Source organism: Zootoca vivipara, chromosome 9 (assembly GCF_965207765.1).
Source record: "Zootoca vivipara chromosome 9, rZooViv2.hap1.1, whole genome shotgun sequence".
In the NCBI taxonomy this organism is placed as follows: Eukaryota; Metazoa; Chordata; class Lepidosauria; order Squamata; family Lacertidae; genus Zootoca; species Zootoca vivipara.
Genome location: NC_142592.1, coordinates 49,634,879 through 49,660,991, shown reverse-complemented (window position 1 = coordinate 49,660,991; position 26,113 = coordinate 49,634,879). Strand labels below are relative to the sequence as shown.

The 26,113-nt window shown below is 45.0% G+C and overlaps 1 protein-coding gene across 1 annotated transcript; it reads right to left on the bottom strand.

Annotated features, from left to right (window-relative positions):
- Positions 1-194: 194 nt before the first annotated feature.
- Positions 195-26,113, bottom strand: LOC118091363 (protein mono-ADP-ribosyltransferase PARP12). The gene is made up of 12 exons (XM_035128281.3): positions 25,303-26,113; positions 21,313-21,448; positions 16,251-16,518; positions 13,945-14,046; positions 12,182-12,305; positions 9,917-10,112; positions 8,074-8,194; positions 5,841-5,937; positions 4,895-4,976; positions 3,482-3,612; positions 1,697-1,848; positions 195-1,293 (listed from the first exon to the last, which is right to left on the bottom strand). Exons 1-12 carry the CDS (start codon positions 25,656-25,658, stop codon positions 1,034-1,036), a joined length of 2,025 nt encoding a protein of 674 aa, XP_034984172.2. The 5' UTR covers positions 25,659-26,113; the 3' UTR covers positions 195-1,033.

Genomic DNA, 26,113 nt, shown 5'->3' with positions numbered 1-26,113 from the left:
CTTTGCTACTCCTCTTTCTTCAAATATTATTTTCTCTCTACAGCCCTATTTGCAACCATCTAATTCACATCCTGTATGCAGCATATCTATTGATGCCAAATGAACATTAAGTGGTGTTGTCCCGCTGTTGGGCAACTTACGGAACACAAAAACAGAGATCTGAAAAAGCAAAAACAGCAACACAAACTCAGGAGCCATTCTAACTCCAGTCCTTTTAATTCACTTAAAAGACTGGTGCATTGCGAGAAAAGGATCAACCCAAATGATACCAGACAGTATCCACTCGAATCTCACAATATTGAAATGTTTTACAGCTATAGCTAGAGAGGACGTCAATTAGGAGTTTCAACAGTGTCTTGAGGAACTCAACGCAAGACCAGCAAAACACATTCACTGCTTAAAAACTGAGCCATTTAAAAAACAATCCCAGTTTTAATCTGGCGAACCAGAGCATCACACGGAAACGCCGTTTACCTTCCCGCCAGAGCAGTACCTATTTATCTACTTGCCTTTTGACATGCTTTCGAACTGCCAGGTTGGCAGGAGCAGGGACCGAGCAACAGGAGTTCACCTCACTGTGGGGATTCAAACCGCCGACCTTCTGATTGCCAAGCCATATGCTCTCTGGTTTAACCCACAGCACCACCCATGTCCCTCTCACTAACATAGTCTTAGTCAATTAAAGCTTGTATGATAAATCAATCAAATCTTATGCTCACAAATAAAATAATAGCCTTGAAGGAAGAATTGCTTTGAGACCATCTCAAAGAAGTCATTCCCTCCTGTGAAAGAGAAAGTGGGTCTTTTCTAATGAGGTGCTTACCACCCACAGATTTGTCGGGAACTTACATTAAAACAATTATGGTTTGGTGTTTGTTTGTTTTTTAAAAAAGGCTGCCCAAATTAACCAGGAACGCTTTTAAAATATCTTTATCTCAATGAGTAAAACGCCACAGCCCTAATATAAAATGTCTTCTGAAAGCAGCCCACAAGACAAACAACCAATGTTATGCGCTCCAAAGTAAAGCTCCTCCTAATTTCTGTATTCTATGAGGTATTCAGGATAGATCTGGTGCTTCTCAAAAATGACAAAGATGGATGGATTCTGGGTGCTATTCACACAGCTGTCATAGAAGACCGAGTTCTGGCTGTCTTTGGCAGGAGGGCGGAGATAGGAAGACACACCATCCGTAAACTCCCCAACCAACACACGGGCCAGAAACATGGTCTTGACAGAAGAATTGCTTTTGGTGTATTTATCGGAATATGAAGCATCTCTTGCAAAGTAACTTCCTGTAAAGGGGAGAGGGAGTGGAAAGAGACAAAAAAGAGCAGCGGAGAGTAAGGCTATTAACTATTAGTTCAAGGTGGTACAGTAGATGCAACATTAGCAAATCATCCAACAGAAGCTTTACTGTAAGGCCAAAAAGTAGAATGTTCTTCAAGTTTTCTCACATCAGCTGCCCATCTAGGCTGCTTACTGTTCTGCCTCTAAGGCTGCACTCTGAAGCATTAGTCTCACCGTTCTTTGCAAACCACCCTTAAATTATAAACAATCCACTTGGATTTCCGAGATAACACCTGGACAAAACAAACGCCTTCAGAAACAGAGGAAGCGTGTCAACTTCAGGCTGTGGTTTATGCAGATAACACTTTTCCTTCTGCATGATAGATAGTTTTAAGAGAATGAAGTTACCTTTGCCATAGGCTGTGCCGTGGGCGCCGCAGATCCTCCAGTCAAAGTTCTGCTGGCAAATAGCATCAATGTGGTCGTTTTTGGTCCCGTGAAATAACTGTCTTTCATCCACATCCTTTCCCCCATTTGCCTTCTTCATTTGTTCTTTCTGCCTACAAAGAAGCAAATATCTCAAAGTTCCCTAATGCAGAAACACCCAGGATCTGACAAGAGAGAACATTGCTTTAGCATAAGCTTCACCCACCCAGGGCTCAAGATTTGCCAATGAAGCCCTGCTCCAGATAGCATCAATGATCCATCTTTTCTGTAGTGCCCCATCTGTTCAGAACTCCATCTTCTCAGTGAATGAAAACTTGTATTTTCTACTTTGCATCTTCAGCAGTTAATATTGAGAAAGGTATTTTGCTCTGATGTTTTGCTCTGTCTTGCTTTTTTGCCTACTGGCCCTTAGATTTTACTATTATTATTATTATTATTATTACAAACCACTATGGAAGCCTTTGTAGATCCAAGCAGTCTATACATACAGTAAGGCTGCAACCCTGGGACCACTAACTTCATTCAACAGGAGTAAGCCTCACTGAATTCAACAGGACTTACTTCTGAGTATGCAAGTAAATCACACATTTCTTAAGTCATCATCAGATGTTTTGGTGCAAGAGGCCAAACATACATACCTAATTCAGAAGCTCTATATAAGGCTGCCTGTTCCCTTCCAACTACCTAACCCAGCCACACTGATTTTACACAATTCAACAGTGTTTTGTGCTCAGATCCAATAACTAAATGCTTGCATGATGCCTGCCAGAAGTTATTTTCAAGTATCTTGAGATCATTGTCTTCCACCTCAAGTCTAAAGGGATGTGCTTGGATTAAGCAATAATCAAGAGAGCAACTCTCCTGTATTCTGACATGGCGCCGGACAACATTATTGATATCGCCAATCAGCATATGTGGGAAACATAGTGGTCACTTATGAGAGACACATATATATTCCTATGGCAATGTGAACCCAGTTCTGCAACTGAGAAGCAGTCACTTGGAGCAGATTATCAAAACTGGTTTCATATACAGTACAGAGCAAACATGACAAAACTCTCGAGAAAAAGAAACAGCAACATAATTTACTACTTTCAGTTTTGCTTCCTGTTTCAACTACTGTACTGCAAAAGAACAGAACTGAAATCTACACACAAACAAGTCAGGGACTTTGTGGAGCAAAAGCATAGGCACAACCATTGTACCGTGGTGGCGAAGCAGTCTCCCAACACTTCCAAACTGTACCATGGCCTAGTTCAAAGCTTCTGATGGGAAGTTCTGTGCAAAATCAACCACCTGGATACTTGCACACCTACATAATACACAAGAGACCTCAGAGGGGGCTGTTTCCCCCAAGGGAAAACCACAAGGAGTGAGGATAGATGGGGAAATGGCAAGGAAAAAGACTTGGAACTGCCCCCACCCCTGCCCTCCTCAACATCATGGTCCTGGATCTATCCCAAGCTTAGATGCTTGCAATAAATTTAGGCATGGATGTCCTATCACCTTCTTACTTGGCCCAAACTCCAAAATATCCCTGCATTGCAGGAGGTTGGACTACTAGGTGGCTCTTGTGGTCCCTTCCAACTCCACAATTCTGATTCTATAAACACTGCCCAAGTATTTAAACACTGAGGAACACTGAGGAATGTTTTCAGACTTCTGCTACGCAGCAGTAAATCTGGGCTTTGGAAAAGTAAAGAGAAACCCAGTTACATAAAACCAGAGCAATGAATTTGCACTTACCACCGATATACTTCCCACAGAGCCAAATTCTGGATTCTTTTGACGCTCGTAATCAATGCATTTGGCATCGTGCGCTGAAAATTAACCTGGACCTTTCTGTACTCATTGGAAGATGGGATAAGGGTGATCAGCTGCAAGGTCAAAGGTACAAAGATGCTTCATGAAAATGGCGGCAAGAGTAACCCATGCAACAAAGGTAATTCCAAATGTGCATAAAGATTTGGAGTAGCAGGCCAGAGGTGCAGGGCCCCTCAATACTGATGGCGGGGGAGACGGTGAGATAGGTTTTTGACTAGACACTTAAAGGAGGAGGAAGAGGAGGAGTTTGGATTTGATATCCCACTTTATCACTACCCCAAGGAGTCTCAAAGCGGCTAACATTCTCCTTTCCCTTCCTCCCCCACAACAAACACTCTGTGAGGTGAGTGAGGCTGAGAGACTTCAGAGAAGTGTGACTAGCCCAAGGTCACCCAGCAGCAGCTGCATGTGGAGGAGCAGGGAATTGAACCCGGTTCACCAGATTACGAGTCCACTGCTCTTAACCACTACACCACACTGGCAGTATCTTGGATCATCCCCATCTCTGGGGCAAAGTATATGACTACTGATGCTGAATTGTTCTTAAAATACGACCTATTTTGTTATTCTTTCATCTTTATCTGTTGGTTCAGGAGTATAGAAGGTATCAGGCTTGAGAGAAGTACTCCTTTTAAACACAGTTGTTTAGTAACATCCTATTGCTGGATATGGAACACAGATTTAAGCCCTGCTATCGCACAGCAGGCTTTCAGCTACCTTTCTGAATGGCAAGACACAGAGTTCTCATCTACACTCACCCTAATTCTTTGGTGCAGTGGCTTCCTGAATGGGAGAAGTCAGGGAACCCTGATCAAGTCAGGGAGCCCTTCAAAGACAGTATTTAATGCTGTGTCCTCATACACCCCTTGCATCTGCACAAACCATTTGGCTAATGCATCCCACCTTTCTCCTGACTTTTGGGAGACTGGCAAAACATTTATATACTTTGAAGGGGTAAATAACTGCTAACATTGCTCCCCAATGTTCCATTTTACTGGTTTTGTTCTTGAATGTTATTGCATAGGTTAGATATCACTTTATGGAAGCCATGAGGGATGAAAAGGAAAGCTACGAAGGTGGGAAATAGATAACAATGCACATCTCTCATCCTATTAACTTGCCAAAACACAAATTATGGTTCTGCAATAATCAGACTAAACTAATCTGAAAAGATGTGAGTAAAAGCGAATAGTTCTGGAGCGTAGAATCTGCCAAGGAGAGCGCTAAAGCTGCCCTTTCCCTTTGGCAGAAGCTAATGTCAGTAGGCAAGATGTCATAGTGGGTATTGAGACATTACAGGGACAGCCTGACCCCACACACTTCAGAGTATCCTACCTTATATCCAAGTTCTGGCAAGGCTGACTGGTCCCAGTGAGCTGGAATGTGCGTATTGTCTCCTGTCGACTGCTTGCCCCCACTTTGCAATGGGAAGAGATCAGGCAATTAAAAATTAACACTTACAGGTTAATGATGAGTGCCGCAACCCCAGAGTCGTCCGCAACTGGAGCTAACGGTCAGGGGTCTCTTTCCTTCCTTTACCCAAAGCTCCTGTTCAGTAAAACACCCGTGCCAGAATCATAACCTCTCCCCATCTACAGTACTAATCAGGTGGTTAAAACCCTGATCAGCAACTCAAGTTTCCTAGGAAGTCTGTTTGAGAAGCAAATGATGAGAGCTGGGCCAGCCCTAAAGGCACATTCCTGCCGTGGATACAAAGTTCTCCACACCTCTTTTCCTTCCAGAATCCTTTATTTATGTTTATGTCCCACCTTTCCTCAAAGGAGCTCAATGTAGCTTAGAGTTCCCCTCCTCCCTATTTTATACTCCCAGCAACCCTGTGAATTAGGGTAGGCTGAGAGTGAGTGATTGGCCCAAGGTCATTTGGTGAGCATCGTTGCTGTGTAGGAATTTGAACCCTGGTCTCGCAGATCCTAGCCTGGCATTACACTGGCTCACTTTAGAGGACAGGCTCTCTCCCAGGAGCCACCAGCTGCAGACCTCTCGCTTAAAATAAAGGCCTAGAAGACAAAATACTGACATTGACTGGTTCCCTCAACTATTGCAAAACACTCTTTAGGTGTTTTAGGATTTCCTTTAATTCAAAGGTTCTGTCCCTGTGCACTTTGTTCTCTATTGTTGAACTCAAAACTCTGGAACACCCACAGTGGCCAGGCCTTATTACAGGTTGTGGCGACAATGGGAAAGGCAGACAGCAGGTGTTAAATACTTCCTTATGTCTTTGTGGTGCATAATCTCTATACTGTACAGTACTGTCACCAACCTTTTCTTCTTCTTCTCTACTTCCTTTACAGACACAAACTTCGGTCGTCTTCGAACACTTCGTTCTGTCAGGTAACGCAGGTTTTTCTGCTTCATGGCTGGGGAGGAGGGGGGAAGCCACAGAAATATTTAACAGTGCTTACACACAGAATAACATTTATTCAACTTGAAAATGTATCTCAAGGCAGCCCTGTTTAGGGAAGCTTTTAATGTTTGAAGGATTTCTGCATTTTAATATTTTGTTGGAAGCCACCCAGAGTGGCTGGGGGAACCCAGCCAGATGGGCGGGGTATAAATAATAAATTGTTATTGTTGTTGTTGTTGTTGTTGTTGTTGTTGTTGTTGTATTAAGCTGTGCAAGTTATTTATGATGACTATCAAACCTTTATTAGGCATTTTACAAATAGAACCGCGAGAAACAGAGTCACATACAAAAGTATTTAAAATGCATACAAAGAGGCAACAGTAAACTGCATACACTAATTGTAGGTATATAGCAAGTCATTTATACTCCCTCTTAAAAGAGATCTGAATACCACTGGTTCTGATTTATAACTTAAAACCGAGAAGAGCCAGAAAACCTCTAGAGAACGTTCCTTCCTTCAAAATCTTTTAGAATATATTCTGCAGGAAACTTCACCTCTGGCTGATGAAGCAGAGGTGAAACCAATTAATATGGGGCAAAATGGAAATAAGGCCTATTTGGCTCCTGAAGCAGACATGCTCTACTCCTGATTTAGAAGATGGATCTCCAGGCAAGATCCATTCTATACCTGTATCACAGAAGGCATGTAAGCTCCTAGAAAAGACTACCACCATCTCATAAACAGAACAAAAAACCCTCTGCTCAACAGGAGGGATTATTCTATCTTGGCTTAACAAAATATGAATTACTCTTCTGGCTATGCATGCAGCCCCTTCTCCTCTCTCTTTGAAATGAACCGAGGAACAAGTGACTACAGTGGTACCTCGGTTAAAGTACACAATTGGTTCCAGAAATCTGTACTTAACCTGAAGGGTACTTAACCTGAAACGAACTTTCCCATTGAAAGTAATGGAAAGTGGATTAATCCGTTCCAGACAGTCCGTGGAGTACTCAACCTGAAGCGTACTTAACCTGAAGCGGACTTTCCCATTGAAAGTACAGTGGAACTTCGCTTTATGAACACCTCGGTTTACGAATTTTCAGTTTACGAACGCCGCGGACCCATCTGGAACAGATTAATCCACTTTCCATTACTTTCAATGGGAAAGTTCATTTCAGTTTATGAACGCTTCAGTTTAAGTACTCCGCGGACCGTCTGAAACAGAATAATCCACTTTCCATTACTTTCAATGGGAAAGTTCGCTTCCGTTTATGAACGCTTCAGTTTATGAACAGACTTCTGGAACCAATTGTGTTCATAAACCAAGGTACCACTGTAATGGAAAGTGGATTAATCCGATCCAGGCAGGTCCGTGGAGTACTTAAACTGAAAGTACTCAAACCGAAGCGTACTTAAATTATCATCTTCCAAAGCAACTACTCTATTCCAAACTTAAAAATGGAAAGCGTAATGCTGGTGGTCAACAACAAGAGGTTTAAAGACTCTCTCAAGGAAAATCTAAAATGTAGTATAAACACCAACAACTGGGAAACACTGGCCTGCAAGTGCTCCAATTGGAGAACAGCCTCTACCAAAGGTGCCATGGACTCTGAAGACACTCAAACTCAGGACGCAAGGGAGAAATGTGCTTAGAGGAAGGCACGCTTGGCAAATCCACACCGTGGTCAACTCCCACCTTGAAACCAATGTCCCCACTGTGGAAGGACGTGTGGATCCAGAATTGGCCTCCACAGTCACTTACGGACTCATTGTGAAAACCGTGTTTATGGAAGATAATCTTACTCGGCTACGAGTGATCCCCAAAGAAGAAGAAGAAAGGTGATCTCAAGCCTGTTTTCTTCATGGATGGAGCCTCTCCCACCAGCAGCGAAGAGAATTCTGTCAACATCAGGGTTTAGAGAGGGTTTGGAATGCACTTCAAAGCTTTCCAAGGAACTAGACATGTGCAGGGATATGATGCATGACTTGGATCCAGCTGTGTCTCTACCTGCCCCACACCTGATATCACATCTGACAGGTGGGCAAGATTGGGACCCATGCCAAGCCAAATCTGGCCCACAGACAAAGTGTTCCCCTGTTTCAGCAGATTGTATTTAAGCATACCTCAGTTGATTCAATGAGGCCTACCTTTGAAATCAAGCTCGTATTTGTGTTTTCCAGCTGAAAACGTGAGCGTTGGAGACGCTTCAGACTGATAAGCTTTTTCCAAGTCAAAGCTGGAGATTGTGGCGGCAGAGTGGTCAACATCCTAGCAGCAGAGAAGAAATCATGTCCCTTTTTAAAAATAGATAGCCAATAACAGGGTGGATTTGATTTAAATCACGAGTCAGTAAGGCTTGATTTAAATCATAGTTTTCTACATAAAGACTAATTCTTGCTGGTATAACTTTAATATGCAAGTAGATGAAGATTTTTAGAATAACAACTTTTCATATTAGTTTTTTATCCCCAGTTTAATAGGTTAATCATTCATATTTGGACAACTTTACTGTTGTACGGTACTTAGGAAGGAGAAAAATAATCATTACCTTAATAATAACAATTTAAATAGATTTATTCAACTGAAACAATAACATTACAGCATATGTTATTTGCTTAAACAAACATCCATGTTTGTTAACTAATTTGGCTAAACAAAAAGAAAATATATATATTTTAAGAAACTTAGACTGTCAGCCCAGCCTACACATTAAAAACTTAAATACTGTCCACTCCAAACAATCAGAAAAATATTGTTTCTATTCTATTCACTGAACTTCTTGAAACTTAGCACTGAAGGGGTTGTTTCTGTATTCATAGGTTTGTAGAACAATAGGATTAAGGTCTTTTTCTCAACTCTGTTCATGTTATAACATTTTTGCTGTGAAGAAGAGGCATGTGATCTCTGTTGAGTCAAATTCAGTTTTGAGAACTGCAAAAGTAAACCAAGCACCTGTGATATCTTGTAGGCAGAGAAACTGCCCAATAATCTTACAAAAGCCTCTGGAAGAGCATGACATTGTGAATGGATTAATGGAATTTATTTACCAAAAAAATTAAACATATAGAACCTTATTCTACATAATTAAGAAAACTAATCTTTATTTCATGATGGAATAAACTTTGGATGGTAATATATTTTCCTCAAAAAGCATTTTATATTAAAAAAATCAGATTTAAATAAAAAAAATCAATTTGAATCAAAAAAATCAGATTTAAATCAAAAAATCTGATTTTTAAGATTTTTTTTTTAAAAAAATCATTGATTTTTATCCACCCTGGCCAATAACTTCGTTTCAGGAAACCTTACAATCTAACAGGGGTCTAAAGTGTGAGATATACTGGACTGTACAAAAAAAGATATTCGCCCTTCATAAGCAAGCATGCATGGGATGGATTTGTAACAATTGCTCAGAACATTAAGAGAGGCAAGGAATGATTAGAAAGCAAGACAGTGTTTCTCCATTAAGTGGAATAGATTTTCAAAGTTCGGCAAAATCAGGTAGTCCACAGTCAGAAGTTGTTATTTAAAAGCCTGATAAGCTAAAAAGATCTTCAATTAGCACCAAAAAGACTGCAAAGGCAGCACCAGGTGAGCCTCCTTGGGGAAAACATTCTGTAACAGCGGCAACACCAACAGGAAGGCTCTTGGTTATTTTTGTTTTTGTTTAGTGCCGTTCCTGCTTTATTTGTTGCACTTTGTTTTTAAAATGCTTCCTATTTTGTTTTGGGAACAGCAATACTGAAGGACTGGGCAGAAATGGTCCAAAGAAATAAATCTGACCCACAGGTGTCATCTTAAACAGAGTTCTGATCTACTTCAAGGAAGACTACGCAGAAAAATGTTCCAGCAGGTTGTGAAGCATGACAATTGCCGAGAGAGGGATGCCAACGAGATTTCAAGCTTGTCTATCTGCACCAGTTTACAATGTTCGAAAAGGGTCGCCACAATATTACTTGCTTCAGTGCAGCATGATCCCATGTTACTTACTTGCTTTCCATATTCATTCCACACCCCATATTCATCCTTCCAATACCAGATCCAATCAGTTGTGAGAATATAGTGAGGCGCCATGGTCACAGAAGATGCAGTGGAGAGCCGTCTAATTTTGGCAGTGCCACAAGTCATACTGGAGAAAACGATGTCTGCAGGGCTGCGGCCATATCCAGCGCTGTTGTAGTCAATTCTGTGCAGAATTGGGTTTTGAGCGGAGGTTTAGCGTGCACTTGGAAGATTTCCAAAGAACTAAATATTCTTTACTACTAATAATGTCGAGATCTGCTACTTTCTGCAAGCCAGCATGATTTTTTTCCCTTCCACCCTTAACCAAGAGTAATTCCATTGTTAAAAGCATTTAAAGCAGTACTGCAAATTCAGTGGCGAATGTGTCCCTTTTTCATGAAGAAGTTTCCAGGAGGCTGGTCAGTGCTTCTCCCCAAAACTCCCTGAAGCTTAGATTGTTTTTCACAGATGCATTGCCCCAGTTGGCTACTGCTGCAGCACTATTCCTTCCCAACCCCATCCCCCAGACTAGCTTTCTTCCTAACAATAGTGACTAGTCAATTTTGAGTAGCTCCATGAAGTTCTGTAATGATGTTGCCATGAGAATCCTGGGAACTGTAGCTCTGTGCGGATGGATATACAGTTCCTAGGATTCTTTGGGGGAAGGCATGTGCTTCAGATGTGTGTTGAGCGTGTTTTAGATGTACGGTGTGGGTCTGCCCTCACTTTCAGTGGGGTATTATTTACGGTTACCGTGTTTCTCACATTTTAAGACGTCTTATATTTATTTTTACTCAAGAAAATAAGCCTATGGCTTATTTTCGGGGGGTGTCTTATTTTATTTCTTTTACTAACCGGTAAGTTGCTGCTCCTGCTCAAGCACCGACAAAGCGCCCAGCAGCGTGCGCCGCATGGAGCCCCAAGCCAGCGGGACCCGCTGAAGCGCCGACAAAGCTCCCGGCAGCGCTGCGCAGAGCGCCCTGAGCCGCAGGAGGAACACCGTGGCTCTCGGCCTCTCCGCCGTCCCGTTCCTGTTTCCGCCGCAGGCGCCGCCGCCTCCTGCTCCCTCCCGGGGCGTCCCAGGCTTCGCCCGCTCGGCAGTGCTCCATGCAAAGCCAGGGGCGAGCGCAATTCCACCAGGAGGTTCCTCCGCGGCACCCGTAGAGACCATAGAGGAAAGGCGCGCGGCAGACACACCACTTCCGACTTCCATTACCCTCACCCACTCCTGCTGTGGCTCGGGGCGCTCTGCGCAGCGCTGCCGGGAGCTTTGTCGGCGCTTCAGCGGGTCCCGTGCCAAGGGGAAAGGAAGGGAGGAGGGGAGAGAGAGCGGGCAGAAAGGGAGGAGGGGAATAATCGCTGGCGCTACACGGCGAAAGAGAAAGGCAAGTTATGGCTCCAGGTGGAGCGACTGTCCCGAGATAATTGGAAAACAATCCTGCACTGTGTGAGCGTTTCTGCAGACCACGAGGCGCTGCTTGGCCCTTCCAGTTTGCTGCTGCTGCACGCCACGAACAGCGGAGGGTGAAAGGAGCAGCGCTGGGTAGCCAGAGTAACCTCCACCACCCCACAGCCACAATGTTTCCCAGCACAGGATGATTGAGGCTTTGTCGGCGCTTCAGCTGGGTCCCGCTGGCTCGGGGCTCCACACGGCGCGCGTTGCTGGGTATTTTGGCGAGGCCCTCCAGAACTGCACTTACGGTAGCACTACGGCTTATTTTCGGGGTATGTCTTATATTTTTTCAAAGCATGAAAATTGTGCCATGGCTTATTTTATAGGCACGTCTTAAAATGTGAGAAACACGGTACAAGTCAGATCATATCCCAAGTTTTTAAAAAGCATGCAGCTGCCACACCAGCAAGTCCTATTCTGCCATCTTGAGACCTAGAACCCCCCCTTTCAACCTCAAGAATAAAAATGACTAATGTATCTAATATGATTTCTAAGACTGCACACAAATATGCCTTTAAAAGAGCTCAAACGCGCGCGCGCACACACACACACTGCATTTTGGTTCTTTTCTCCACATGAAGTCTAAGCCGATTTCAAATGTTTTCCCACCAGCTTTAATCAAGGCTCTGTGCACTACAAAAGCAGTTAAGCCATTAAAAAGACAAAATACAACATTCAAGTAGTAATCCACCAGCAGAGTTAATTACTAAAGAAAATACAAAGGCATAAACAAACAGCAAAGAGACCTGTACCACTAAAATTCAGAGCCAAACAAGAGCGTATTATTAATGTATCTATACCTGTCAATAAATGGGTCACAGTAGGCCTGTTCAATTTTCTCCATATCCTTCAGATCTTTCCACTGGGTCCCATTAAGTATTTGCCATCTGTATGGCAAATGGAAGTGATCTCGAATACACTTATCTAGATAAATAAAACCAAGTTGTGTTAAAACCGTTGGCCATCTACCCATGGGCTTGACAGAAGAAACACTATGGGGCTGGTGCTAAATCACAGGGTGTGAAGCGAACGACAAATGCTTTGCAGGGAGAAAGCTGGGACAAGGCATTCAGAATTTTCCATTAACCAGTTGTCTCCATCCAGTTGAGGAGAGGGAAGCCTGCAAATCCAAGGCCCACTTAGGATTGATTTATCTACGTTCATACTAAACATGCTAATACAACCAGGACATTTGCCACTTAAAGTTACTACGTTCATATGGTGTACTCAAGCACTCAAGGCGGTTTGCAATTTAAAATAATGGATTGCAAACCAAGAGACATGACACAAAAGGAAAAAGGAATTGCAAGGGAAGAGGAAGGTAAGCACCTATCACCTGGACAACCTTGTTCGTGGCATGGAAAGTAGGACAGCACACCCAAAACTGACCTACAGGTTATATTATGCACAGGTAAAAGCATTTGGATTTTAGGACCACTAGGAACATGCCATCTCCAAGGGGGAGGGGAGGGCAGGTTTACACTCCCCCACTGCTACACACGAGCCAGATCAGGCGGAAGATATTGACTAAACCAGTTACATAACGACTGCGTGGAACGGCTGGAGCATTTCTGGGAGAGGGTCTTGCTGACTCACCCTCCAAAGCAGCCAGGTGCAATGGGTGCTGGTGGCATGACAGTCCAGATGTAGCCCTGCCAGTATAAAGGTAGTAATACTTCCCTGTCTCTATTATAATTGATTCTACTGATGCCTGCTGAGAAGTCAGCCTGCCTACTTTGCAGTGAGTGATATGGGCAGCTTAGTCACCTTGCAGTTAATCAAACAGCCAGCCATTTACAGTATGGTGCTGAAGAGCAGAAACTTAATGCTACTGTAGGAGAAACGGAAGAGCAGCACATTTTTATTTAAAGTTGGTTTGAGAGGGGGATTTTTTCTTGTTGTTGAAACTTTTGTTTTTGTTTTTAAACAAATAAAAATACAAGGACCATTAAACATCCAGCAGTACATCCAATGGCATCCCTAGCTAGCAGGACCAGTTGCAAGGGTGATGGGAATTGTAGTCCAAAAACACAGCTGGAGACCCAAGTTTGGGAAACGCTGCTCTAGACATAAACTTACACATTCAAGCATTTTACTTAATGTAACCTCTCTACTGACAAGTAGATTTAAAAGCTGGCATGGTTGGAGGAGAAATGGCCTCATGAGCCAAACTGGACTCCCTGGTGGGCCAATATTGGCCTGTGGGCCAGAGGTTCCCTACCCCTGGCATAAGGGGAATTTTTATTGCATATAGTCCATCTTGGGCCATTTAAGAGACACCGCTCAATTCATATGCTCGAGCGCAGAATAAAGTAAAGGCATCTTCTTCAAAGTACATCTGTTGCAGGCAGGGGCAAGTAAAAGAGAGAGGCTAGCAAACTAGCCGACATTATTTTCCAAGTGGCTCAAGGCTAAATAAATAATATAGCTTAAATCACAATTTCTTGGGGATGCTAATACATTTGAAAGTGCCTAAAAACAGGGGGGGGGGCGGTAGTGAGACATACACACACATGCAAAAGAAAAGCTTGATAGAACCCAACACAGGTTTTATTTCACTGACCTTGAAAACTACAACTTTTCCTAATGTGGTATAAGCAGATAAAATCTGAATCTTCGCTGCTGTTTGTGGTTGATGGTACCTGGCCGCTGCTCAATTTTCTTTCTGAGAAAGCAGGAAAACACAAACTCTAGCTCAGTGTTTTGCAACCTGTGGATTGCACCCAGTAATTTGATTACAAAGCCCATGCAAGTGGGTTGCAGGCTTTATAAGTAAACCCAACATTTTTGCATGTAACTGGTATGATGAAAACTTCTTCCAACATTTTGTTTTGTTAGCATATTCTTAGCATCATTACATATCTTTAGGCGCCAGGTGAAAACATTACAGTGGAACCTCGGTTTATGAACGCAATCCGTTCCACGGAGGCGTTCGTGAACGGAGGCGTTCGCTCCCTGAAGGCACGCTCCTGCGCATGCGCGAAGCGCTGATAGAGCACACGCTGCGCAGATCGCGTCTGCGCAACCGACACCGCAGAACCCGGATGTAAAGCGTTCGTAAACAGAGGCGTTCGTAAACGGGACTGTTTGTAAACCGAGGTACCACTGTACTGTATAACCTTTGGCTGATGAACATTGTATGGCTTTTTAAATGTGTTCGTGGGAGGGGGGTTATTGGTTTGTTTTTATTTTATTATGTATTTTGAATTCTCTTTTTGTATTTTTATGTTGTGAACCACCCTGGGATTTTCAGATGAAGAGAGGTATACAAATTTAATAAATAAACAAACGTATTGACTGCTCTGGGTTCCTGAGTACTTCAAGATCTGAAAACCCAGTTAAGAGTTGTTTTCCTCAAGTCAGTGCTTGAATAATAGTCATTACTACTAGACATTTTAAATGTGGCAGTTGCTCATATTGTGCACAACCATTACAACGTAAACAATGCATTCAGTTCTGTAGATGGCAGGTTTGTATCGAAAAGTTCCACTATTGGCCAATCAGTTAATATTATACATCTTATTATGCCCTTGTCCTTTAACGTATATAGGACAAACCGGAAGAGACTAGAATGTTTGCTTGGTGAGCATCAAAGCAAAATCTCTGCACACATCATGGAAGTAGGGTTGCCAGACTCAATAGAGGACAGGACTTCTGTGCCTTTAATTGCCCTGCTCTCTTTTGAGTTTGGAAACCTTAAAGAGAAACCAGCAGACCCTTTGTTTAATTTCCAAGCAAAGGGTCTGCTCTTTAAGGTTTCTCTTTAAGGTTTCCAGACTCAAAAGAGAGCAGGGCAATTAAAAGCACAGAAGTCCTGTCCTCTATCGAGTCTGGCAACCCTACATGGAAGCCCAATTAATTAATGCAAGCCTACTCCTGAGGAGTTAAGCTTTTTTTGTTGCAGAACAAGTACATGGGTCTTTGCACCAAGGGCAAGATCCTCATGTAACATTAAGTAAATGTGAGGCATACTGGGTTTCTACTTTTGAGCTCTGTAAATCCTAATGGACTCAACAGGAAGTCTGACCAATCTGCATTCTTGTAACATCTGTTTCCAATTACTAATAATTAATCACAGGAGGTAGCAGGTTCTCAGCTATTACAAATTATGATTCATGAAAGTAGTGGTTATGCTGTTTTAGCCCTGGGAAGAGTGGGAGAATGTAATGGGTGAAATTACCTATTTGCGTCCTTTATAAGAGTATTTCTTGCATGTTTTGAAAAAGTATGATATATAACATTAGGTCATGTTCACAATGAAGAACTCGTGAAGAAAGCAGCTGCTCTGGTTAATGAGCTTTTATCAATCAGAGATGCATTTAAAGAAACTGGTTACAGCCCACAAATAAGTTATGTTGTTAAAACTCTTCCCAAGGACTCTAGATGACTTGGATGTGAAAAAGACCAATTAGTTGAAACAGACCAGTGTTCTGTCTCCAACTATTATGTCATATTTATTTTACCCATTGTATTGTTTATTCTTCCTCTACAAGTCAGCTTCCTATGTTCACAAGTCCAAACTGCTGGCCAACTTAATAATTGGTCACATGGCCCCACTATTTTATCTGAAAGATTCTCTTCCCCTTTCTTAGAAGGCAAGCCAAGATAGCTCTTAAAACTCGCAGTGAAGTAGCTACAGACCCCGCCTCCCCATCTCCTTCATTGGGCAAAAGATTATCAATATATTTACAGTATTGCTATATTGATCTGGCTGGGGAAACCCAGTCAGATGGGCAGGGTATAAATAATCAAATTATTATAATTATAATTATTAACCTTCTGTTCCTGACGTTCACAGTGAGTGGCAGCTACTGTACTAGCTATATTGGGGGTTTCTATAGTGTTATAAAAGAGAATGAAGCATTCTACCTTTGCTAGTTGATGCTGTTGAGCTATTTTTGATGTCATATGCATTCCTGTAGATCAAGGGAATTTTGGTGATGGTGGCGTGGCTCATTCCTCGCTTCTCCAGCTTCTCGTAACACTCCGAGTTAGCAATGTCGTGTGAGCGCTTGCAAGTACTCCCAAACCTGCATTCTCCTTGGAGGTAGTACTGACAAATGTGGAGTTTGACACAGATCTTCTTAAAGGTGCAAGATCCATAGGGTCCGCCCCCTTTGTTATAGTATGGACATATCTAAGAACAAAAAGGAGAGAAAAAAAATCAAGATACATAAATTCATTTAAAGCAAATAGACTAGAGCAGGGGTCCCCAGACTTACCGGCGTTTGGGCCGGTTCCCACCGCGCCGATCGCGCGGCGGGCCGGAGGGCGGGGGAGTGCGCGCCCGTGCGCATGCGCACGGGCGCTTACTGGCATGGCGGCGCGCTTCCAGGGTGGGAAAAGCGCCGAAAATCTGTTGTGCGCATGCGCGTGGGCCTCCCCCGACCCGGAAGTGCACCAGAAATGACTTCTTCCGGGTTGGGAGAGGCCCATACGCATGCGCACAAAGGATTTTCGGCACTTTTTTCCCAACCCGGAAGAGCGCTGCCGCACTGTGCGCCGTAAGAGCGGGCGGCGGCGGGGGGCGGCACGGGCCGGATTGGCAGGCTAATTGGGCCGCATCCGGCCCCCGGGCCGTAGTCTGGGGACCCCTGGACTAGAGTAAGATGTAAACACAGGGCTAGCAATGCCTAAATGTTTTCAAGGAGCAAGATCAATGCGAATGTGGCCCTGTAACAAAACTGCTGCAGCGTGGGGTGACTTTGTTCAGAGCTCCAGCACTCCATTCTATTTGTATCTGTTTTCTGTCTTGTCACAGCGCTCAATGAACAGGCCTGCTTTGGAGTGTCTCCTCCCTTTCCTGTCTCTTCATTCTATACTCCCTCCCCACTTGGTTGTCAGTCTCCACAACCCAACTTATTCAGCCAACATTCCATGCCAATGAGTTATAATGGGCCGTCTGCCCCCACCACCCCCCCAAAAAGTTTTTTTTGCATACTGTATCTGGAAAACTTGGGGATAACCTCAAGTCTGCTCATACCTCTTTCCTGGACGTGGGTGGTGGTGTTTTGGCTACATGAGTTCAGGTGTTAGAAGCTATGACTTAGTATTAGGAATGACGAATCCTCAAAAGCTTTTGAGCAATAAGTAACTTGGCTTTCTTGGACTCCTTTCTGTGTCTAGAATCAGCAGTCATGGGGGCCGTCATGTGTGTCATTACCAACCTATTGTACTGGCCCACAGGGGCGTAGCGAGGCGCCGTGACACCCGCCGGTGGGGGGGGGCAAATTGCCATGCCCTCGGGCGTGTGCGGCTTCGCTACATAACGACGCATGCGTCGCTACGTAGAGGGGGATCGTGCCCCCCCCGTGACTTCTAAACGGAGCCTAAACGGAGCATCCAGACTCCAGGTAGATAGCCCACTGGTGCGGCAGCCCGCCAGGCTCAGGCGCTGAGTGCCACCCCCCCTCCAGCAGGCATCCGCACGGCAATTTTGGCAGGTGCACCTGCAGCTTTTTTTTTTTTTACAGGTTGCCGTGCAGAGGGGCAGGGGGAGGGGCAGGGGCGCGGCCCCAAGTGACACCCCCTGGTCAGTACCCAGGGTGGATCGCCCCCCACTTGCTCCACCCCTGCTGGCTCGGTATGTTAAGAATTACAAATCTACTTGCCAACATGGCGAATTTTCAGCTGTGGCCTTCAGTTGTGTCAGCATTATTCAGTCATACACATGCGCTCAGTGTACCAAAATTCCCCCAGGTTGGCAACGGACATCTCCTACTGGCTGGCCTCTCCAGCTTTCTTAAGCAGAAGAGCTTATTTATTGCAATTATTTCTCACATGGTTCACCCCTCTCCTCAGTTAATCCCTACAGCAACCCTGGTAAAGAGGCTGTGACTCGCCCAAAGTCACCCAGTGAGCCTCGTGTCTGAGTGGGGATTTGAACCCTGATCTCCCATGTCTTAGTCCAACACTCCAACCCAAGCATTCCCAAACTGCGGCCCTCCAGATGTTTTGGCCTACAACTTCTATGATCCCTAGCTAACAGGACCAGTGGTTGGGGAAGATGGGAATTGTAGTCCATAGCAGCTGGAGGGCCGAAGTACACCACTACACCACACTGGCTTCCTAGGGTACTTCTGCTATGGGGCAGCTCTATAAATTAAGTAGGTAAATAGATATGGAGAAGGCAAAATGCCACTTAGAGAAGGATCTGAAATATCTTCATTGAAGCTTGAATTTGTTTTATTTGATGTTTTAATGTGTTGTAAACTGCTTTGATAATAACAAACAAATTTCACGGTAAAAAAGGTGCCTAGACATTCCATTGCGATGACCATAACCTAGGTTTAAGGTGCCATTTGGCAATTAGCTTATATATCTGTTTCTAATACTGCCTACGCCCTAAGAGGAAGCAAGCTGTAGAGTTTTATTCCCTTGCTGCCTGGCAAAATTAGATAACTTTCATTACTAACTCACTTGAATAAACAGGCAATATCAAAACACAACAGATGTTCTGTAAAAGAATACTTGTTACTAGAAATGTGAGGTTTTGGGTTGGAGAAAAATTTAACCCACCCTTTCCAAGTTTTGGGGGTGGGGTGGGGGGGTGGAGGCTTCACATCTCTATTACCAGGGCTTCCCCCCCCCCCAGCCAGAACTCAGTTGTGAAACCTCTCAGGTGAGTTCTGGCACCTCTCAGGTGGGCACCATTGCCATTCTAAGAGAAGAAAAGAAGTGTTCATGGTGAGTTCCATCACCACTTTTTCTAGGAAAATAACACTGTATTACTAGAATGAAACAAGGGCCCTCTGGCTTAACCCCCAAGAGGCTTTTTCCTCTAGTTTTGAGCAAATGTGAAGCAGAGATGACATGCCACAGATAACAATCTTTGCCTCCCATTCCAACTTACTTATTTTATTTCCCCATCAGAACAATGACAACACACCTGCAGTTTGCACAAAAAACTTTAGAATCTACACCCACAGTACATAAAATCATTAAAAGACAGTACGGTAATTGGATTACAAAGCAGCACATTTTAGCCAGCACCCTGCCTTGGACTAAATAGCCAGTGAGATTTCAAGAAAGTTCACAAGGCAAGATGGCAACTGACATCAGCTCCAGGTACACACTGCCTCCAATCATGGCCATTTCATTCCCAGCTATTCCTACTAAGAAGTAAGCACTTGTAGACGCATTTCCTCCAAATATTCATGGCAAAGCCCATCATAGCATCCTGTGGCAATTAATACAGTGGAAACTCTCTTATATAGAGTCTGACCATTAGTCCTTCCCACAAAGTACTGCCTAGCCAGTAATTCAGACAGGAAACATTCCCAGACCTACCTGAAGCTGCTGGGGATCAAGCATGGGACCTTCTGCATAAAATGCTCTACCACTGAGCGACGCCTGTTTCCCTTCCATCGTTTCATTATTAAACATACAACACATACAATGACTCTTAACTACTTCTCATCATGAGAAATCCAGCTACACCAAGGCCCTTGAGCCATAAACTATTTTTATTTATGTAAATATTAAATATTTTCCACTCATTATTTCAATATGGTTTTTCAAGGCAACCCAGCAATTGCCTTGACTACTGGTGCTTGAACTCAAGGCATTATTAAGGTATATAACTCAAGGTATCTTAAATCTGCCCTAATTTTTCATCTTCTTGTCATAGCTACCAAGTCTCCCGTTTTTCGCGGGGAAACCCCCGTATTTTAAACCGTTTCCCGCTGGCAGCCCAGATTGGGGAAAATCCCGTAAATCCCCCGGATTTCCTACCTGCCAGGGAGGCTCCATTTTGGGTCCTGGCGCCACCCGATTTCCGGTGCCCAGGGTAGCATGTGTAGGACATGTGTAGAAGCGACTTCCGGTGCCGCTCCGCCCATGCCTGGGCACCAAAAATTGGGCAGAGCGGCACCAGAAGTTGCTTCTATGCATGTCCGGACATGCGTAGAAGCGACTTCCGGTGCCGCGCCGCTGCTGCTCCTGCATTTTTCAGCGGGAGACTTGGCAGCTATGCTTCTTGTACATTTCCTTGAGAGTTGCTGTTAGGCAGAAATGTATAGAAATAAAATAAACAAACAGCTTAAAAATGAACAAAAGAGAACCAGCCATAATAGCAGAGAACAACTAAAATCAATTTAAGGCCACTGAATGCCGTAATGAACAAAATGTTTTCAACTAGCATAGAAAGAGCCTGCTGGCCCAAGCCTGTGGCCCACCCATCTAAGCCAGCATCCTGTTCTCACAGTGGCCAACCAGATGCCATTGAAGTGCCAAACAGGTGCAAGAAATTCTGAAGACTTCTCCACTGTATTCCACCACTCTGAAGTGGAGAACATCTCCAGCACATCAGAAATATCATAAGCTGCAGAACTAATTTAAGTAACAACAAAGCCTTGTAAACAGCCAATTGCCTATAGCAAGTAAGAATCCCCTCTGACAATCAGGCAGTGGAGATTTACCAAACATGCTCCTTCCATTTGGAACCAAAAATAACCAACAAAGAGGCATGCATTTGGGCTAGTAATTTCTGAAGGACTTACTTGCAAGGCTGTAGTAACACACCAACAACTGACACATCCTTTTCAAGAATGTGGAGAATGCATACACATACAAATCATTAAAGAGGGGCTTCATCGCATTCTTGCAATGTTTTAGGCAGGGCATATTGTAACCTTTTCCTTATCTCTCCAAGCCAAGCAAAAAACACATTCCTCGCACCAGGAGAGAAACACACGAGCTCCAATCATAACATGCTGGCCGGTTTTGCTCTCACATTATAATGGCAATCTCAAGTTTACAATAGCTGCTAGGACACTGCAGCTACATGGCTTAATAACTTTCATTTAAAATAAATTAACAGAAGTACAAGCTGGAGTTCTCTAATCAAGTTCCCAAAGGTCCAGATATCTGGTATGCTCATTGGTTGTTTAGAGATTCATTAAAAGTATCATCATTCAGTGAAAGTCCTCACCTCCGGTAAGAGTGAAGAATCATTCTGAAGCAGAAGCTGACACAATTCATCATCCTTTAAGCTTTCGAGCCCATGCTCTTTTAGGACAGGGAGGTTATGGGGTGAATGAAAGTCATGGATGAACTTGCATGGCTTCCTGTAAATTTCGAAAACATTAAACATGCTTGTAATTGCATTCTGCTTTTACCATCAAAAATGAAATAAAGCTGCATGCTGTTCGTAGCCAAAGGTAACCGTGAGGCCCAATTCTATGCAGTTGCACTTTGAATAAATATCAATGTGTTTATTGGGGCTTACTCCCAGGTAAGTACATATAGGACTACAGTTTCAGCAATCTTCGTCCAACAGCATTTTGGATAATACCGTGTTTCTCATATTATAAGACATGTCTTATATTAATTTTTTCCTCAAAAAAACACGACATGGCTTATTTTCAAGGGATGTCTTATTTTTTAATAAAGTGCACGCGGGCGCTGTTTGCCGGGCTTGTCAAGCCCAGCAAACAGCGCCCGCCGATCTTCGGTGACAGGCGGGGGTGGGCGGAGAGCAGAGAACGATCTCCGCTTCCCCCCCCCCCCCGCCTGTCACACAGCACAGGTCCGAAGATCGGAGGGCGCTGTTTGCCGGGCTTGTCAAGCCCAGCAAGGAGCGCCCGCCGATCTTCGGTGACAGGCGGGGGTGGGGGGAGAGCAGAGAACGATCTCCGCTTCCCCCCCACCCCCGCCTGTCACACAGCACAGGTCCGAAGATCGGAGGGCGCTGTTTGCCGGGCTTGTCAAGCCCAGCAAGGAGCGCCCGCCGATCTTCGGTGACAGGCGGGGGTGGGGGGAGAGCGGAGAACGATCTCCGCTTCCCCCCACCCCCGCCCGTCACACAGCACAGGGCCGAAGATCGGCGGGCGCTGTTTGCCGGGCTTGTCAAGCCCAGCAAACAGCGCCCGCCGATCTTCGGTGACAGGCGGGGGTGGGGGGAGAGCGGAGAACGATCTCCGCTTCCCCCCACCCCCGCCCGTCACACAGCACAGGGCCCAGCAAACAGCGCCCGCCGATCTTCGGTGACAGGCGGGGGTGGGGGGAGAGCGGAGAACGATCTCCGCTTCCCCCCCACCCCCGCCCGTCACACAGCACAGGGCCGAAGATCGGCGGGCGCTGTTTCCCGGGCTTGGGGAGCTCCTGCTTCGGGCTTGGGGAGGCAGGGAGCTCCTGCTTCGCCTCTCGCTCGGTCGGGGCTTTGCGATAGTGCTTATTTTTGGGGTATGTCTTATTTTTCACCAACCCTTTGAAATCCTGTCATGGCTTATTTTTTGGGGATGCCTTAAAATATGAGAAACACGGTATATATATATATTTAAATTTATATACCGCTTAATTGCTGAAACCTCTAAATGCGTTTCCATAGAACATAAAATATACATCAAAATGATAAAAGATGTAAGTTAAAAACAGGCTGAATATAAAACTATGGGTTTTTAAAGCCAAATTTATCGTTTCAGCATCTTGAATTACCCTACATTCAAGAGATGCCTGAAAAAGGAGAAGCCCATGATTAGGACAGGAGAAATGAATGCAGAAAGCAAGCAGTGTCACAAGAGTTCAAGCAAAATGAAGTGGAGTGTATCATAAAGGCTTATATTATTTATTGCAAGGCTGTTGTTTTTGCTGCAACAGATTAACATGGAAAATGAGTTCACAGTATGTTTTGAGATCTCCTGAGCAAGGTGGTGAAAACATAGTGAGAAAGATTAGCTAGATGGTGGTAGTTTTAGCAGCCACAAACAACACTTGTGAACTCCAAAGTTACCATTTCTCTTAGTATGTATTAGTACAGTGGTACCTCATGTTGCAAACGGGATCCGTTCCGGCGGCCTGTTCGCAACATGAAAAGGCCGCAACATGAAGTGCCGCATCTGCACATGACACAATGTGGCACTTCTGCACAAAGTGTGATTTAGCGCTTCTGCGCATATGTTATGGACACGCTAAACCCGGAAGTAACCCGTTTCGGGACTTCCAGGTTCGGCACATCCATAACCTTAAAAGACGCAACATGAAGCGGATGTATCATGAGGTATGGCTGTACAGTGGGACCTTGACTTACGATTTTAATCCATTCCGAATGCACACTCGTAGGTCGAAAACTTCGTAAGTCGCGTTTCCCATAGGAAAAGCGGTTTCCCATAGGAATGCATTGGAAATGGAAAAATTCACAAGTTGGGGAAACTGCATCTAGCCGCGAACGGGTTTTCCGTTCGGATGTCGAAAAAATCGTAGGCGCGCGACCACTTTTTCCGCTCGTAAGTCGAGAACGTCGGATGTTGAGTACTTCGTAAGTCGAGGTCCCACTGTACTTGTATACAGCTTAGGTCCAAACTATCTAAAAGACTGCATTCCCTTATAGGAACCTGCTAGGGTTTTGAGGGCTTTTTCCTACGTTCTCATGTGAGTTGCCTTGAGTCCCGTCTAGAGCAGGGGTAGGCAACCTAAGGACCGTGGGCCGGATGCGGCCCAATCGCCTTCTCAATCTGGCCCGTGGATTGTCCGGGAATCAGCGTGTTTTTACATGAGTAGAATGTGTCCTTTTATTTAAAACGCATCTCTGGGTTATTTGTGGGGCACAGGAATTTGTTCATCCCCCCCAAAAAAAAATATAGTTCAGCCCACCACATGGTCTGAGGGATGGTGGACCAGCCCACGGCTGAAAAAGGTTGCTGACCCCTGGTCTAGAGAAAAAGACATTAATAATAGTATGTAAACACGATGTACTGTAAATCTAATGGCAGCAAGAATCACAAATTGTCCTTTGATTGCTTGTTTAGTCTTTGGGAATTGGGCATAACAAAAGCAAGCTAAATACTTCCATTTAAAAATTAAATAAAAATGACAAAGACACCCTACCAAAGACCACCAAATTTAATTTTTATAGTGAAAAACCTGAATGATTTGCATACTGGCAAAAAAAGAAGAAAGCCAGCCTCTTTCAAAAGTTTGTTTTTGGTAAAAGTATGTTCACATATGGGTTGCCATATGTCCTTTTTTTACAGGACACGTACTCCTTTTCATAGTGTTCCATATTTAAAAGTAAAAAAGGTAAAGGACCCCTGACAGTTAAGTCCAGGCGCGATGGAAACGCAGTTTAACTTCCCGCCGGAGTGGTACCTATTTATCTACTTGCACTTTGCTTTCGAACTGTTAGGTTGGCAGGAGTATCGTGACGATCGGCAAGCCCTAGGCTCAGTGATTTAGATCACAGCGCCACCCGCGTCCCTATAGTTAAAAGTAGAATTTTGGCAAATGTGTCCTCTTTTTGGCTCTTCAAAATTATTTAATGCTCTACAGAAGATTAAACTCAATTTATTTCCATTGCACATAGTAACTTAACCATTGCGCATAGTAACAGAATGCAAAAAGGGGAACATTTAAAACCTTACGTACTTTCTTACACGTCCACATAAACTATAGATTAGGACTTTGAACAATGGTAGCAAGAGAGGCTCCGCCCCACACTTAAAAGTCGGGGAAGATGGACGGAGGAGTATCACCCCCCCCCCCAGCTCAAACATTCTCTGTTGAACAACAACTCGATGCTGCCCGGCACTTGCCTCGCCCCGTCCCAATCCGGCTCCTAGGCTCGGGATCTACAAACCGGTTCAGCTTCTCCCGTCCATGCACCGCAATTCTTTTCTTTTTTCTTACAGTCCCGACCCTAGGCGCAAACCCGGAAGGAAGTCCAAACAAGAGCAACCCTAGTTTTTGCGGGCGTGGGGTCGTTGCCGCACTTGCACGACCCCCCCTACTCGAGAGTAACCCTCTCCACCCACCGGGTTTGGCAAGCGACGGCAACCCTAGACGACGCTCCCTATGGAGTAAAAAAAACACAACCCACATCATTAACTCGAGGGCTGCGTCTTGCTTCCGAACAAACATGCCGGCGATGAAGCATTTGGGGGGCGGGGTTGTTGTTGTTGAAGGGGGTCTCCTCCGCCGGCCTTACCTGCCTTCCTGGTTACGGCACCCGCCGCCCACGAAGTAGCGGCAGACGTGCAGCCGCCGGCACCCGCCTTGGCACTTCCCGCTGCCGTGCTCCGGGCACAGCCGCGCTCCGGTGGTGGCCACCACGACCTGGACGTCTCCATCTTCTCCTCCTCCTCCTCCTTCGGCCGCCGAGGGGGCCTCCTCCCGGGTCACCACCGTGAACTTGCGCGCGTCCTGGAACAGCACCGCCAGGAACTCCGCGCTCACGCCGAGGGCTACGCGCCGGCACAGTTCAGCCTGGCGCAGGCAGCCCCCCGACGTGCACAGCTCCCGCAGGGCCAGGGCGGCCAGCCTCTGCGAAGTGAAGCTGTCCATGCTGGCTCGGGGTCAGCTTTTGCACGAGGCCGGCCCTCCCGGCGAAGCTGCTGCTCCTCCGCCTCTACCAGGAGGAGACCCGCTCGAGTCCCGCCTTCGCTAGAAGAAGACGACCACCGTCCCTTTTCCACTTCCGCCCCTGCCTTCCGTAATCTCTTCTCCGGCCTGAGGGAGAAACGAAACCGAAAGCGATGAGTTGCTAGGGCTGCGGAGCGAAGGAAGAGGCGCGGCTTGCTTGTGCATCTAGCTCAGTGTTGTGTACACGGACTGGCAGCCACTGGCCAGGGTTTCAAGCAAGGGGCGCGCTCGTACAGGATTGAACCCGGAACTTTTTGCTCTCATTTGTCCTCTGTGTAGAATCATAGGCATAGCTGCCAAGTTATCCCTTTTTTTAAGGGAAATTCCCTTATGCTGAATAGGCTTCCTCGTTAGAAAAGGGAAAACTTGGCAGCTAT